This window comes from Ascaphus truei, chromosome 3, assembly GCF_040206685.1.
Source record: "Ascaphus truei isolate aAscTru1 chromosome 3, aAscTru1.hap1, whole genome shotgun sequence".
In the NCBI taxonomy this organism is placed as follows: domain Eukaryota; kingdom Metazoa; phylum Chordata; class Amphibia; order Anura; family Ascaphidae; genus Ascaphus; species Ascaphus truei.
Window position 1 is genome coordinate 230,657,444 of NC_134485.1, and position 14,425 is coordinate 230,671,868.

General features: G+C 38.3%; 1 protein-coding gene across 17 annotated transcripts in view; it reads left to right on the plus strand.

Moving 5' to 3' along the window:
- Positions 1 to 14,425, plus strand: part of DMD (dystrophin) — a 2,761,517-nt gene that overhangs the window by 2,044,177 nt on the left and 702,915 nt on the right. For all 17 annotated transcript variants that reach the window (XM_075590265.1, XM_075590266.1, XM_075590270.1 and 14 more), the window contains one exon: positions 2,759 to 2,991. In XM_075590265.1, the coding sequence (XP_075446380.1) occupies positions 2,759 to 2,991 (233 nt within the window). The remainder of the gene's footprint in view (positions 1 to 2,758; positions 2,992 to 14,425) is intronic.

Here is a 14,425-nt window from a genome sequence, read left to right on the forward strand (position 1 = left end):
GGACTAGCTCTTGGGAGTTCTGGACAGGTGTGCTATTCAATTCCTCATTTCTAGAAACCACTTTTTTCTTTTCTTTATCATCGTCTTATTATAGAATTACAGTTACATTTTTTTATCGAGCCGTTTGGGATTTTTTTGTTTTTACAGTTAGCATGTTTTCACTTTAAGGATCAACAAAGGTCCCATTCTTCAACCACACCGTTAAAGAGTTGAAATAAAATGATGTACATTTTAATACTGTACAGTACCTTACTACCTTTTCCATTCACTAACCCTTCTTAAAACAAAGTAGTTAATCACACTACTGACTTTTCAAGACTTCCCAATGTTCATACTTCTTTTGGAAACATATACGGTCCTGCATATAAAACCTAAATTTAGGAGCCTGTGTGAGCGTTTTGTGTGCCATTAAAAAGGGGCTGTCATACAAACACCTCCCATAGCACTAGGAAGGGAGAAGGGGGTAAAGCAGGAAATGACCATTAAACAATGCAAGAAGAATAAGCGAATTGTTCACATCCATACATTTATTTATAATATCGTTGCAGTTTCGTCATTACTCAGTAGAATGTTGAAAGATGGCTATACAAACGATGCTGCTATTTGTTAAATAGGTTAATCCGATGATTGTATTACCCATCTGCAATCAATTATTATGTACTTGTCACTTATTGTACTTGCCAACTTGTTAGTGTTTTCTGGGCTTAATTCAAAGCATATTTGGCTCGCAAGCAACATCTAATGGAGTGAAAGGGCAATGTTTGGATGTGCCAAAGGGATTTTCCTCTCACCAGCTTAATGAAGAGTCCTGTTTAAGAGCTACATTTACTTACTTTAGACCTACTGTAAATAGGGCTATGGTGAGATTGCTCTTGGGATAATAAGGAATAGTAGTATTTTCATGCATTTTGTTAACAGAACAAAATTAACTTTTCTCATTATCCAGAAGCTATTCCGTTTGGGAAGAATTGTATCCAAACTAATCAACCCAGCATACAAATGTTTCTGCGGAGGATACAGATTGCTTGGGCCTCTGCCGTAGTGTAGGAGCAAAGAAAAGGAGGGACACTGTGCAGGATTGAGGATGCTTTAACCTCATGTTATGCCAGGCAATGTAGTACTTATGTTTTATCTCCTGACAAAGCAATTGATCAGAAGACAGGGATTTCACAATCATGCAATAAAAGCTGGGACTATCCAGAGAGGAGCAGGGAAGTAGCGCTTTTTCATAGGGAACACATTTTAATTGAGCTGCCCGATGGTCTGAAAAAGGTGTCATTATGCCATTTTAGAAAGGTGATACGTAGGTATCATTGATAAAAGTAACATTATTAAATAATCCACAACCTCATAAATTCCTTCAGAATGTGAAGGGAAGAGTGTGTCAGGCCAAAGCTATGACCTTGGCTTTATTGTGGAAAGTCAGCACTGATTAAGTTTGGTGATCATTTGGATGATCCATGGACCGTCTTTTGATCTGTCCAACAAATATTGAGGAAATGAAAAAAATATTTCTGACATTATTCAGAATATTATGCTTACCAACAAGTACAGTACATTCATTTACAATTTTCATTGATAATATTTTCTTAGTTCAAAGTGTTTTTTTTTTTTATTATCATTTATATATTATGAGAGTCTGAGTTTTACAAAGGAGGCAAGCATGCAAGGAAGAAGGAACAGTCTGCTATAACTGGAGATTACATGGGGTGGGAAGTAGTATGGAGTCTTGATTGGGGATCTTAGAATTATGAAGCAAAAAAAACAAAGACATCGCTGGTAGAATGAGCAAAATTCTAACACTAAACTATTTGTTCCATAAATTACCTTCCTTGCCCAGCTTTGTTTCACAGACTTAAAAATGTTCTTGCTTAGCTCCAGAATAAAGGTGGGTTATTAATGAGGTATACATATTCCATCTGCTCGAAACAGGACTGCTGATGAGATATGAGCAAACAGATTGTAGGGAGGGCCGTGTGTTAATATTTCAGTTTTAAAGGCGCAAATAACTAGTGCAAGCAATCGCCTAACTTTTGTTGTCGTTTCTGTTACCACTTCACAATTTGAGAATCATTTGCCACATATTATCTCATTTGTAATTTTAATTATCCTATTTAAATTAATTTAGCAAATGAATGGATTACATTGAAATGAGTGAAAACATTTGTAATAATGTTAGTTAACTATTGCTGATGTTTAGAATTTACACCAAACAGCAGAAATAACAGCCATCATTGTAGAAACGAATGACATAGCATACATATAAACATGTACATTACAAGTAACAATGAAACTCGTTTTCACTTTTTCACTGTGCAATTTATTGGCTAAGAGATATTTCCGGTCAGGGAGAAAGGTGGAAAGCACTCCCAAAGAAGTGATGCAGTAGATGTAACCTTTACATGGGTGCTGCCAGCTCAGTTAGTTGTCTAGTCCGATGTGGATAAACATAAGAATGATGTGCTGGCCGACTCCATAATTTATAGTTCACCTTTATGAATTATGGAGTCGCCCAGCACATCATTGTTACAAAATATTTCCACCACTATTCATTAAAGACCAAGGGTTGTAGTCCTAAATGCGTTAAGGGTTTTGGATTTTGAATTATGTAACATCCCTGAATATTCCTGGAAGGCTTGATTTTTCCCCTCCAATAGTGTGTGTGTGTCTGTATATATATCTGTATCTATCTTTTGCACCTTTGCTGGTGTATTTATATACATGTGTCATGCATATGTGTTTTTTTTTTCTTTTACAGTTGCCGGTCAAACTGTCACACTGGTGACTTCAACTCTAGTAACAACAGGCTCTACTCTCCCTGAAGCAGATATGCCGTCTTCACTTCTCTTGGAGGTGCCAGCGATGGCTGAATTCAACAAGGTTTGGGCTGAGCTGACTGACTGGCTTACTCTACACCACCGTGCGATAAAGGCTCAGATTGTTACAGTGGGCGACGTGGAAGAAATCAATGACATGATCATCAAACAAAAGGTAAGAGAAACATTCCTACTGTAGTTATTAGAAAAAAAGTTGTGTATATACAGGAGAGATCTTGCAAAATGCGTAGGATTGCAGGGCCCTCTGTAGTGATATCCCCATACCATGTCAGTGCTCTTTCTAGGTAATTGATTGTGAGATATAGAGATGTAGCCAGGTTTATTTTAACCTCTGTAATGCTATGGTAATATACAATATGTTGTGATATTCTGCGTTACCACTGCCATTGAATCCTATGGAACTATTCTGCATTATCACTAAGTAACATTAAACTTTCTGTATTTGTTAAGCAAGAGTCAAGCTTTTATAATTGCTATGTTGGTGGGGGAAAAAATGACTGTAGCTGGGTGGCAGAATAATAGCAAATAAGTGTAGTTTCAATATAAAGTAGAACTAGTATAACAAGGGTTCTGTGCATTACAAAGGTAATTTCAGTTGCATTGGTTTTACAGTAACTCCTTATTCAATGACTTTTGTTCAAAGTTATATGAGCCGTATTGGTCCTGAAGAAACGCAGATTTAGTGTACAGTAGGATGCGAAACCTTTTAGCGGACCAACATTAGAGTAGACTTGAAGAAGAAACTTACAATATGAGGGTTTGAAAGCTCTGTACACAATAATTTGATTTCTGAAGAACCATATCCAGTATCACTGACTACATGGAATATTCAGCACCCTGAGAAACCAAAGTAGGGCTGCAACATCAGAGTGGCTATAGGTATAATTTCCCGACTGTGACATATGTAAAAGAAGTATTTTGTTACTTTTACAGAACAACAGAAAACATATATTTCTATACAATACTGTATGTTAAAATATATTCAGTCCAAATAAAATGGTCTGTTTCGTACTTTAGAAAAATTACAGTGGCCAACTGAATTTATTTTACGAGGTACGGTCTAACCATAAAGATACAATTTAGCACTCTGATTCATTCTCATCTATAAAAATCTACTTTAAAAACATATCTTATGAGGAATTAGTGTGCTCTATAAAGAAAGTGCTTTTGTAATATGAAATATGTATATTTTAAAACTGCAAAGCAGTTTTGATTGATGCACATTAATGGATATATTCAATAAAATGTACTCAAAGAAAAAGGACTTGGAATAAAACTTGACAGGCTGTTCATTTATACTCACTGTGTATTATAGTAATTCTAGACTTTTAAAACAGATGTTTTCTCTGTAGAAATCATACTGAAGATTAGCGCTGATAAAAAAAATTCTTGTATTTTTTTTCTTTTAGTAGATTATACTAATCTTTAGTAAGTAATGTAATCAGCAGTATGTTTGCCAACTATAAAAGCAAAGAGTATATATCTCAAAAGCAACTCTACAGTAATATGATATTACATGGCAAACACTTGGGCTACTAAGTTCATTTTCACAGGGGTCCTCTTTATGTGAGCTTAAATCGTTAGGGCCAATTCAACTAGTGTATGGTCGAGACTCTCCAACATGACTAATTTTGAGCAGAGAGGGAAAAGGGAAGAATCTGCACTAAAAGTCAATTCTGGAGTTCAGTCAGAGCTAAATGTCTACGTCACACCTCGGCCTATTATTTGACTAATCTTGCCTTATACTATATACCTAAAGCACTGCTAAAACATGATTAGAGTACTTGGCAAGCTACAGCATGATGACTCCCATAGTTTGATGTATACAATGGTAGAAACTGTTTTCAGTGCTGATTGGATGGTTTACCAATTTACTAGTTTAAGTACTAAAATATTAAGGGATCATGTAATACCTGGGAGATTAATGATCACCATTATTAATAACAGACTGTTACTTCACAAGATGAAAAGGCAGAGCTGATAATGTTGTATATTTATGTTGTTTGTGTATATATATATATATATATATATATATATATATATATATATATATATATATATATATATATATATATATATGCCAAAAGGAGTGCTACTGAGCATGGCAAATGTAGTATAGTGTTATATATATATTGGGGTTTGAGAATGCTGGGAATGTGAGAGCTGATATAAGCATACTTTCCGTTCTCCGTTTTTTGTGTATATTCCTTGTGTTTCATGTTTTTTTCCCCTTTTCCTTTTTTCCCCCCACCCCTCACTTTGTGACATGCCCATTTGTGACACTGGTTTCTGCAAACACATTTGATTTATTTCTGGTTTGTTTTATTATTAAATGTATTTTCTGCATTACAACTGTTTTCATCATTTCGCCATTAGACAATGAGTGCTGGTACTTACGTAGATTTGTTAGTACTTTCCAAGGGAATAAGGGTCCCCTTTTGTTCTGTGCACCCTGCAATTGCATAAATTTAACACTATCAGTGTGCTGTCTATCGTCCCCCTTTCCCCTTAGGTCATATAAAGTTATTCTACACCAGCCACGGCAATAAGATAGATATGCACAGTTCATGGGGATGAGTTTGTATAGGGAAACTTTCACAAATGACCAAGCGATGGGAGCAATGTTCTGCAGATAGATGGTTTAGAAGGAAAATGAGGGACTATTCAACATTAGTGAACAGATAATAGAATAAAGTGCGCTACTAATAAATACTCTGTGAAAGGTGGAGATATATTAAAAACCACACATAATAATTTACACCTCTGTGATAATTTATGTGTTACCAACAACCTCTATTAGGGTGACGATGGCGTCTGCTGCTGCTGCTGATATTGGAGTGGCTCAGCACCCCTATAGATCAGTAAAAGACAAGAAAAAACAGCACACATAGTGAAGTAAGTTCAATAAAAGTGGTATATTGGGTACAGGTAATATATCTGCGTACATCAGGTTAGATCAATCGGGCATTTCATGTACTATGACATGTGTTACCAGACGCCAGAACGCCGAAAGCAGCAGGAGCAGTCTCTCACTCAGCACCCTCCGATGGTGATTGCGCAGATCAGCTGCTAGCAAGTGTGACTGTGGATTACTACTTTCCCCACACCGAAGCTTCCTGTCCTTTGAAGCAAGTCGCCAGACGATACCGCAATGGTGCGGAAGGAGGATCTATAGCGACACTCTGGGAGTGGCTACCTACCTGCAGAGAACATGATCCAGAGGCACCAGCTGGATACCATTGGAGAGTGCTGAGTGAGAGACTGCTCCTGCTGCTTTCGGCGTTCTGGCGTCTGGTAACACATGTCATAGTACATGAAATGCCTGATTGATCTAACCGGATGTACGCAGATATATTACCTGTACCCAATATAACACTTTTATTGAACTTTTTGAACATTAGTGTTTGATTCTAAATAACTAGAAGGTAGAGTTTCCCAGAATCAATAACGTTACATATTTACAATGAGACAGTCAAAGATGTACAAATTGCAATAGAGCTTCAACAGACAATAAAGTTATAAGGAAAGAAGTACACTTGAGAGGATTTTGACATTGAGCACTAGTTTTAAAATTGACATGTTGGATTGTGACTAGCAGAAAGAGTTTCACAAGTTGGCATACACTTGTTAAAACCTTGGAAGTGTTAACTTCCATTCAAGTGAATGAAGTTTATTGCAGCCTTAATGTTGCATAACTACTGTACTTCCAACTACAATATATTGAATTGGGGCTATTGAGTTTTAGTGAGACGGTAGGCCAAAAAATCATTTGGGACATCACTTGAGATATAGACAAAATATACTATAACTGTGACTGAAATTGAGGCAGCGACCTGTAGTATGGGTTCATACTGTATTGTCTGTGATACTAAGGGGATCTAAAACAAATGATTCTTAACAGCTCCAGTACTGGCAAAAAAAAAAGCAAAATGTATAATAAGTTACACGATCTGCTGAAAGTTCTCATTTTTAGTGGATTGATTTCCAAGCCTGGTCGGTCATGATCATAATGTGTATACATTAGAATATAGAATATAGAATAGATGAGGAAACAAAGGGTTATGGAGGTAGAATGGGGGCAAGTGCGAGTTTGACAAGCAGCGAGACACTCATAGTAAATACAGATAATACTAGAAAACGTCTAAAGACTAAACCAAGTTGGCGCTTGGAAGTAAGGAGAAGATAAGATAATAGTACAGGCTGAAAAAAAAACATAAATGCATGCATGCTAATGCAAGAAGTCTGACAGATAAAATGGGGGAGCTTTAATTAATAGCTGCAAGGGAGCAGTATGATATCATAGGCATTACTGAAACATGGTGGGGTGAAACTCATGACTGGACAGTTAATTTAGAAGGTTATTCCATTTTTCGGAAGGATCGAGCAAATAGAAGAGGAGGTGGAGTATGCTTATATGTTAAACCGGATCTAAAACCTATTATAAAGGATGATGTCTATGAAGGGAATGTTGAAAATGTAGAGACCTTGTGGATAGAAATTAGCAGTGGAGGTAAAAGTATTAAGAAAATGTTTGTAGGGATATGCAATAAACCACCAAATATCTGTGAGATTGGGGAAGCTAAAATACTTTTGCAAATGGAGAAGGCATCAAAACTGGGTCATGTTTGCATAATGGGGGATTTTAATTATCCAGACATAGACTGGGGCAATGAGATTAGCATTACAACAAAAAGAAACTGTTTTTTGGGGTGCTTAAAGACAATTATATGACCCAAATTATTGAGGAACCAACCAGAAGAGGGGCAATACTAGATTTGGTAATATCAAACAATGTAGAAATAATTGCAAATATTCAAGTCCTGGAACATATGGGTAGCAGTGATCATAACATGGTCTCTTTTGAAATAAAAAAACAGATTACTTGGATTCAACAAAGACTTTAAACTTTAGAAAGGCAGATTTTTTTTTTCCACTTCAAATTTTCTTTATTGGGGTCACAAATTTTGACATTATATCACATCCCATTGTAGTACAACTCCCCAATAATTTTATTTTTTTTTTCTCAAACATGCGGTTATCATAACTTCTCCAGTATGAAACAGAGATCATACATATAGGACAAACAAGACAAACCAGACAACGGGCAGGGGAGGAAGGAGGGGGGGAGGAGGGGGGGTGGGGTCTTCTCGAGGTATTCCTGTCGACTTGTAGTCGCTTTCCAGCTTCTTTTCCTTGTAGATATCCCTTTTTGTTATGTTGCTTCCCTCTCTAGTTTATCTCATTAATTCTATAGAACTGGCGCATTGGGTTACTACCCAGGGGGCTGTCACCTACCTGTTCATCACTATTTGTCGTCTGGTCTCTGACCTCCAAAGGAGAACGCATCCGTAACTATTATAGCAGGATTGCGGTGGCGTCCACCCCAGGGATGTCCGTCTGCACCAGCCAGGGTGACCAGACCTTTAGAAAGTTTGTGCCGGTGTCATTAACTAAACTCGTTAATTGTTCCATCCGGCAAACGTGCCAAATCCGATTCCGAATCTTGGGGATAACTGGGATTACTGGCTGCTTCCATAGTGCTGCAATCTCGCATCTAGTGGCTATTGCAAAATGCGCGATTAATTTATGCGTCGCATTTGGCATACCCTGGATCCGTCTGCCCAGCAGGAACAACCACGGGTCCAGGGGGATCTCCCAACCGAGAATCCGCTGTAACCAGTCTCTAATCTGTTCCCAAATCGGGACCACTTTTGTGCAGGACCACAGCATGTGTTGCAGGTCGGCCACCTCCCCGCACTGTTTCGGGCAGAGCGGGGAGTAGCCCTTAACAAATTTAGCTAATCTAGTTGGGGTGTAGTACCACGCATCAGGACCTTATACGCGTTCTCCTTTAGTGTGGTACAGATGGAGCTTTTAGCTGCTGCTTGTGTGATCTGCTCCCATTCCTCATCCTCTAATGTCTCCCCTAAGTCTGTCTCCCACTGGCGAATGTAGTGCAACCGGGTCTCGCTTGTCGTTTTCGGACAGACCACCTCCCCGTACATCCTAGATGTGAGTCCCCTTGTGTCCGTCCCTCTGGAACACAGCTGCTCAAAATTAGTGCGTTTTGGTCTAACTGGGGTTTTATTGTAGAAATCCCTGATCTGGAGGTACCTAAAAAATTCTGTATTTGGAATATTCTTTGCAGATTTAATTTGCTCAAATGATTGTATATGTATTCTGCCCTCCAGATCATGAAGTCGGGTAATGCCCGCTTGTATCCAATAATTCATGTTTTTACTATTCAGGCCCGGAGCGAAATCTGGGTTGCCGATGATTGGCGTCATGAGTGATGCCTTTGTGGTTAAATTACAACGAAATTTAGTGTCCTCCCACACTCGAATAGAGTTGGCAATGGTCTGTAGCGGTGTGCCGATCTGACGCGCCCTTCTCTTGGGCAGCCAGATCAGCTTCTGGATATCAATCGGTGCACAACATTTTTTCTCCAACTCTACCCATCTCCTAAGGCTTGGGTCTGTGTGCCATTGAAGAATTTGGGCCAATTGGGCCGCTTTGTAGTAGGCGAACAAACATGGTACCGCTAGCCCTCCTCTTGACGTGGGTCTCGTCAGTATTCCCTTAGCAATCCTTGGGTTTTCTTATTCCAAATGAATTTCATTAAGAAAGGCAGATTTTAATAAACTGAGGACTAATCTACAAGTAATACATTGAGATGATGCTTTTGCAGGGAAAAATGTAGAAGATAAATGGGCAGTCTTTAAAACATTGTTAGAAAAGCCCCCTTATCAGTGTATACTCTTGGGTAATAAGTATAAAATAATTAAGTCAAAACCAATGTGGCTAAATAAACAGGTAGGGGAGGAAATGGAAAAGAGACAGGCGTTTAGATTCTTTAAGTCAGAAGGGACGGAGACATCGTATCAGAATTATAATGTAATAACAATTGCAAAAGGGCAATCAAATGAGCAAAAATGGATAATGAAAAAAGGATTGCAATAGAAAGTAACATCAACCCCAAAAAGTTATTTAAGTACCTTAATAACAAAAAAATGAGAAAACAAAATATAGGACCCTTTCAGTGTGAGATGGGCAGGCAGATTATTGGAGATAAGGGAAAAGCAGAGGTATGAAACAAATTATTTGCCTCTGTGTTTACCAGGGAAGAATGAATTTCAATTGTAGTGCCACAGGAGGAAGACAGAGCCTCCATATTAATGAACAATTGGTAAACTGAAGAAGAAGTTCATTGGCGGCTTGAAAAAATTCAAGTAAATAAGGCTCCTGGCCCCGATGGCATACATCAAAGCGTTCTCAAGGAGTTAAGTTCAGTAATAGCCAAACCATTACATTTAATATTCAAGGACTCCATTTCCACAGGCTCAGTACCATAAGATTGGCGTAAAGCAGATGTGGTGCCTATATTTAAAAAGGGAGCTAGATCACAACCGGGGAATTACAGACCTGTAAGCTTGACTTCAATAGTGGGGAAATTACTTGAAGGTTTAATACGGATAATATTCAGGAATACCTAATGGAAAACAAAATTATTAGTAATAGTCAGCAGGGATTTATGATGCATAGATCGTGCCAAACTAAACTTACTTGTTTCTTTGAGGAGGTAAGTAGGAATTTAGACCAGGGTAATGCAGTTGATGTGGTCTACTTAGATTTTGCAAAGGCTTTTGATACGGTTCCACACAAGAGGTTGGTGTACAAAATAAAGCAAATTGGGCTCAGTACAAATACATGCACTTGGATTGAAAACTGGTTGAAGGCTAGACAACAGAGGGTTGTCATAAATGAAACTTTTTCAGGTTGTCCTAAGGTCGTGAGTGGAGTACATCGAGGATCGGTACTGGGACCCCTGCTTTTTAACTTGTTTATTAATGGCCTTGAGGTTGGCATCGAGAGCAAAGTCTCCATATTTGCTGATGATACTAAATTGTGAAAGTAGTAGAAAAATTTCTCTCCGGAAGGACTTGGAGAGACTGGAAACTTGGGAAGGTAAATAGCAGATGAGGTTTAATACAGATTAATGTAAGGTTATGCATTTGGGAAGAAAGAATAAACAGGTGACATACAAATTAAACGGGGATAAATTGGGTGAATCCTTGATGGAGAAGGGTTTAGGAGTGCTTGTAGACAGCAGGCTTAGCAATAGTGCCCAATGTCATGCAGTAGCTGCAAAGGCAAACAAGATCGTATCTTGCATTAAACAGGCAATGGATGGAAGGGAAGTAAACATAATTATGCCCCTTTACAAATCATTAGTAAGACTACACTGTCACGGTGACTTTATGGCAGGCTGTAATTTACACAAAAATATATATATATATATTATATAACTGGGTTTGAACTGGGACGAGACTTAGATATGATAAAATATAATTTATTCCTTGATAAAGGTGAACACATCAGATATACAAATAACAGGCAAAATATAGACACTTACTTAAAATGGAAATGATGAAGCAGTCATATCTGGACTGGCAGTTCATACAGCACTTCTTCATAGTCATCAAGCCACCAAAGACATGAAAGACCTCCGGCATGAAGACATTGCATAGCGTTTCTCTAGGCAATCAAGATGGTATAGAACAGACAATGAGTAAGGGGTGACTCTGGCTTATATACCATTTTAACCCTTTTCTTACATTCAAGATGCCGCGCTGTCTAGCAAACATCTCTTTGAAGCTTCCTCAAGCAGCTTTTGGGCTTCCCTTGTTTAGTGTGAAGTATCACATTTAAAAAAAACCCAAACAGTTCCTGGGTCCCGCATACACAATTAGGCAATTGAGCCTTTGATCACCAGGCTTTGTAAATTCCAGCAGGATGTTCTTCCTGCTTATTACCATAACAGAACACAACCAAAATTCCCATATAACCTGTAAATAACTTCATAACTTCAGTTCAGTAGTACATACTGGCCCGCGAGACATATTAATACATTCCGTCATTACCATGTAGTACTAAAATTAAGAGAGATATTAATATCTGCCTCTTAGTATCTGTTAAACCTCTGGTGTCTGTATCTGTTAGTTGCGGGTAAGTCCCACGAATACACCTATGTAACTCTTAGCACGTTCAGCCAAGGACATCTCATAATATTCTTATATTTAATAAGGTCACCCATTCTGATATCTCTTGGTGTAACTGCCCCCTTGCCCCCATAAATAAACCCTTTGATGCAGGGACCCCTGGGTGGGGGACATTTGTCACCTGGTTTTAGATTTCTCACCTAATGCCCAGACCTCCTGAATCAGAGGCCTTTGTAAGTGTGAGTTATAATGCTCACACCCCACTCTAGCTTCCTGCAAACAGGATGCCTTTTGAAGTCCAGATTTTCTGACAAGACACAATACAGTTGTATTTTCTTAAACTGTAGCTTATTAACCCCTTAAGCCCCAGTGTGTGTGGTGCAGACACTGGCATAACACAATACATTTACACAGGGGAATATACATTTTCATGTTATAACAAGGGTTAAATCACCTTTCTGGACCTCAGCCCAGTTAACCCCTTGTCTCCCTGGTGAGGTTAGAGGGTGGCCAATTGGGGTGTAACCCCTTTAATCCCGGGCCAAATCCTCACGACCGTCACATACACCTTGAATACGAAGTACAATTTTGGGCACCACTCCTTAGAAAAGACATTATGGAACTAGAGAGAATGCAGAGAAGAGCCACCAAATAAATACATGGGATGGACAATTTAACTTATGAGGAGAGGCTAGCTAAATTAGATTTATTTACATTAGAAAAGAGGCATCTAAGAGGGGATATGATAAATATATACAAATATATTCGGGGACCGTACAAGGAGCTTTCAAAAGAACTATTCATCCCAAGGGCAGTACAAAGGACACCGGGTCATCCCTTAAGGTTGGAGATTTCACCAGCAACAAAGGAAAGGGTTATTTACAGTAAGAGCAGTTCAAATGTGGAATTCATTACCCATGGAGATTGTGATGGCAGATACAATAGATTTGTTCAAGAAAAAGGTTGGACATCTTTTAGAAAGGAAAGTTATAAAGCTATATACCAAATAAGTAAACATGGAAAGAATGTTGATCCAGGGAATAATCTGATTGCCAATTCCTGGAGTCGGGAAGGAATTTATTTTTCCCCTTATGAGATATCATTGGATGATATGCCACTGGGGTTTTTTGTTTGCCTTCCTCTGGAATAATAAGGAAGTATAGATATTGGATAAAGTATCTGTTGTCTAAATTTAGCATAGGTTGAACTTGATGGACGTATGTCTTTTTTCAACCTCATCAACTATGTAACTATGTATTAAACTGGTTGTGTGCATAGATATTTTTTTTAGTCACTCTCTGGAGTGGGTTTTGGTGACATAGGTAAGCAATCAAGAATCTGTTTCCTAGCCCCAGATTGTATGTCCATGACACACATTGTCCATACTTCTGCAATGACAGGGGTTTCAAGAGGTTTGGTATTTTTTGTGGTGATCTTTTATTCTGATGCTGAGCACTAAGACAGCAAAACTGAGTGTTAAATTTCCCACCAGAATTTTGCTGACATCTATCCAAGGGATAGGAACTTAAGGCAAGAAAACAGCCAGATATCTCAGTAAAGTCAGTTGTCAAATGTTATCATGTTAAGAGGATTATGCCGGAAAACTAGAATTCCTGAAAGTTTTATAACATTTTGTCTGCTCTAAATATATGTAGATAGAGAGCAGTGCTGATGGAGGTGATTCTTCTCTCAGAAAAATGATGGGCCAGAGAAAAATGGCATCTGTGCTTGAGGGATTTATTTTTGTATGCTTCTAGCATTTCATTTTTTTAATGAAACATACTTCATGAAAACTAAAGACCACCTACAGTATTTGACATAAAGGGGTTAATACATTTCAGGCTTTTATGCAATTTTATTACGTTTTTAGACATGAGAAAAAGTAATAAATGTTAATTTGGAAGTTTGTTGTTCTTTTTTTTTGTTCTTTTGCATATTACACCCACCAGCATGTCTGTGAATATTGTGACTTTTTAAGCACCATGGCCCATATTTACTAAATGGTGCTATGTCACATGACACCTTCCGGTGCTGGAAGGCACCTTAGGGGATATTCACTTGAAAGGATGGATGGGTGCCTTTCAGAGCCAGAAGGAATGTTATGTAATAGCATTGCTTAGTAACTATAGGCCAATGTGAATTTAACACGGTTGGATTTTGCAGTAGCACTAACTCGGATGAGAAGTACATTAGAGTGATAGCTTGAAAATAACATCAGGAAATTCAAGGTGAAGGATTTTCCCCTACACAGGATACTCCCTGGAGCTGGTTTAAAGCAAGTACGTGCAGGGATAATACATTGAACAGGAAATGTCAGTAGTGGGTCATTTCACCTGCAAAACTTGATTTTCAATGGTGCAAACTGTTCCACAGAAAGGGTGGTCGTGGCTCAATGGTTTGCCACCTAGTTAACAAACATGCAATCCTTGCACTCTTCACCTGAGCCAAACGCACTGTACTGTAGCAGCTGTTGATGCATGTCCTGGTGTTAGTGGTGCAGGTCTCGGTCACTTTTATGCTAATGTTTCATCATCACCTTTAACGTGTTGCTGTTTCCGCAGGTTAATGTACAGTATATCATACATTTAA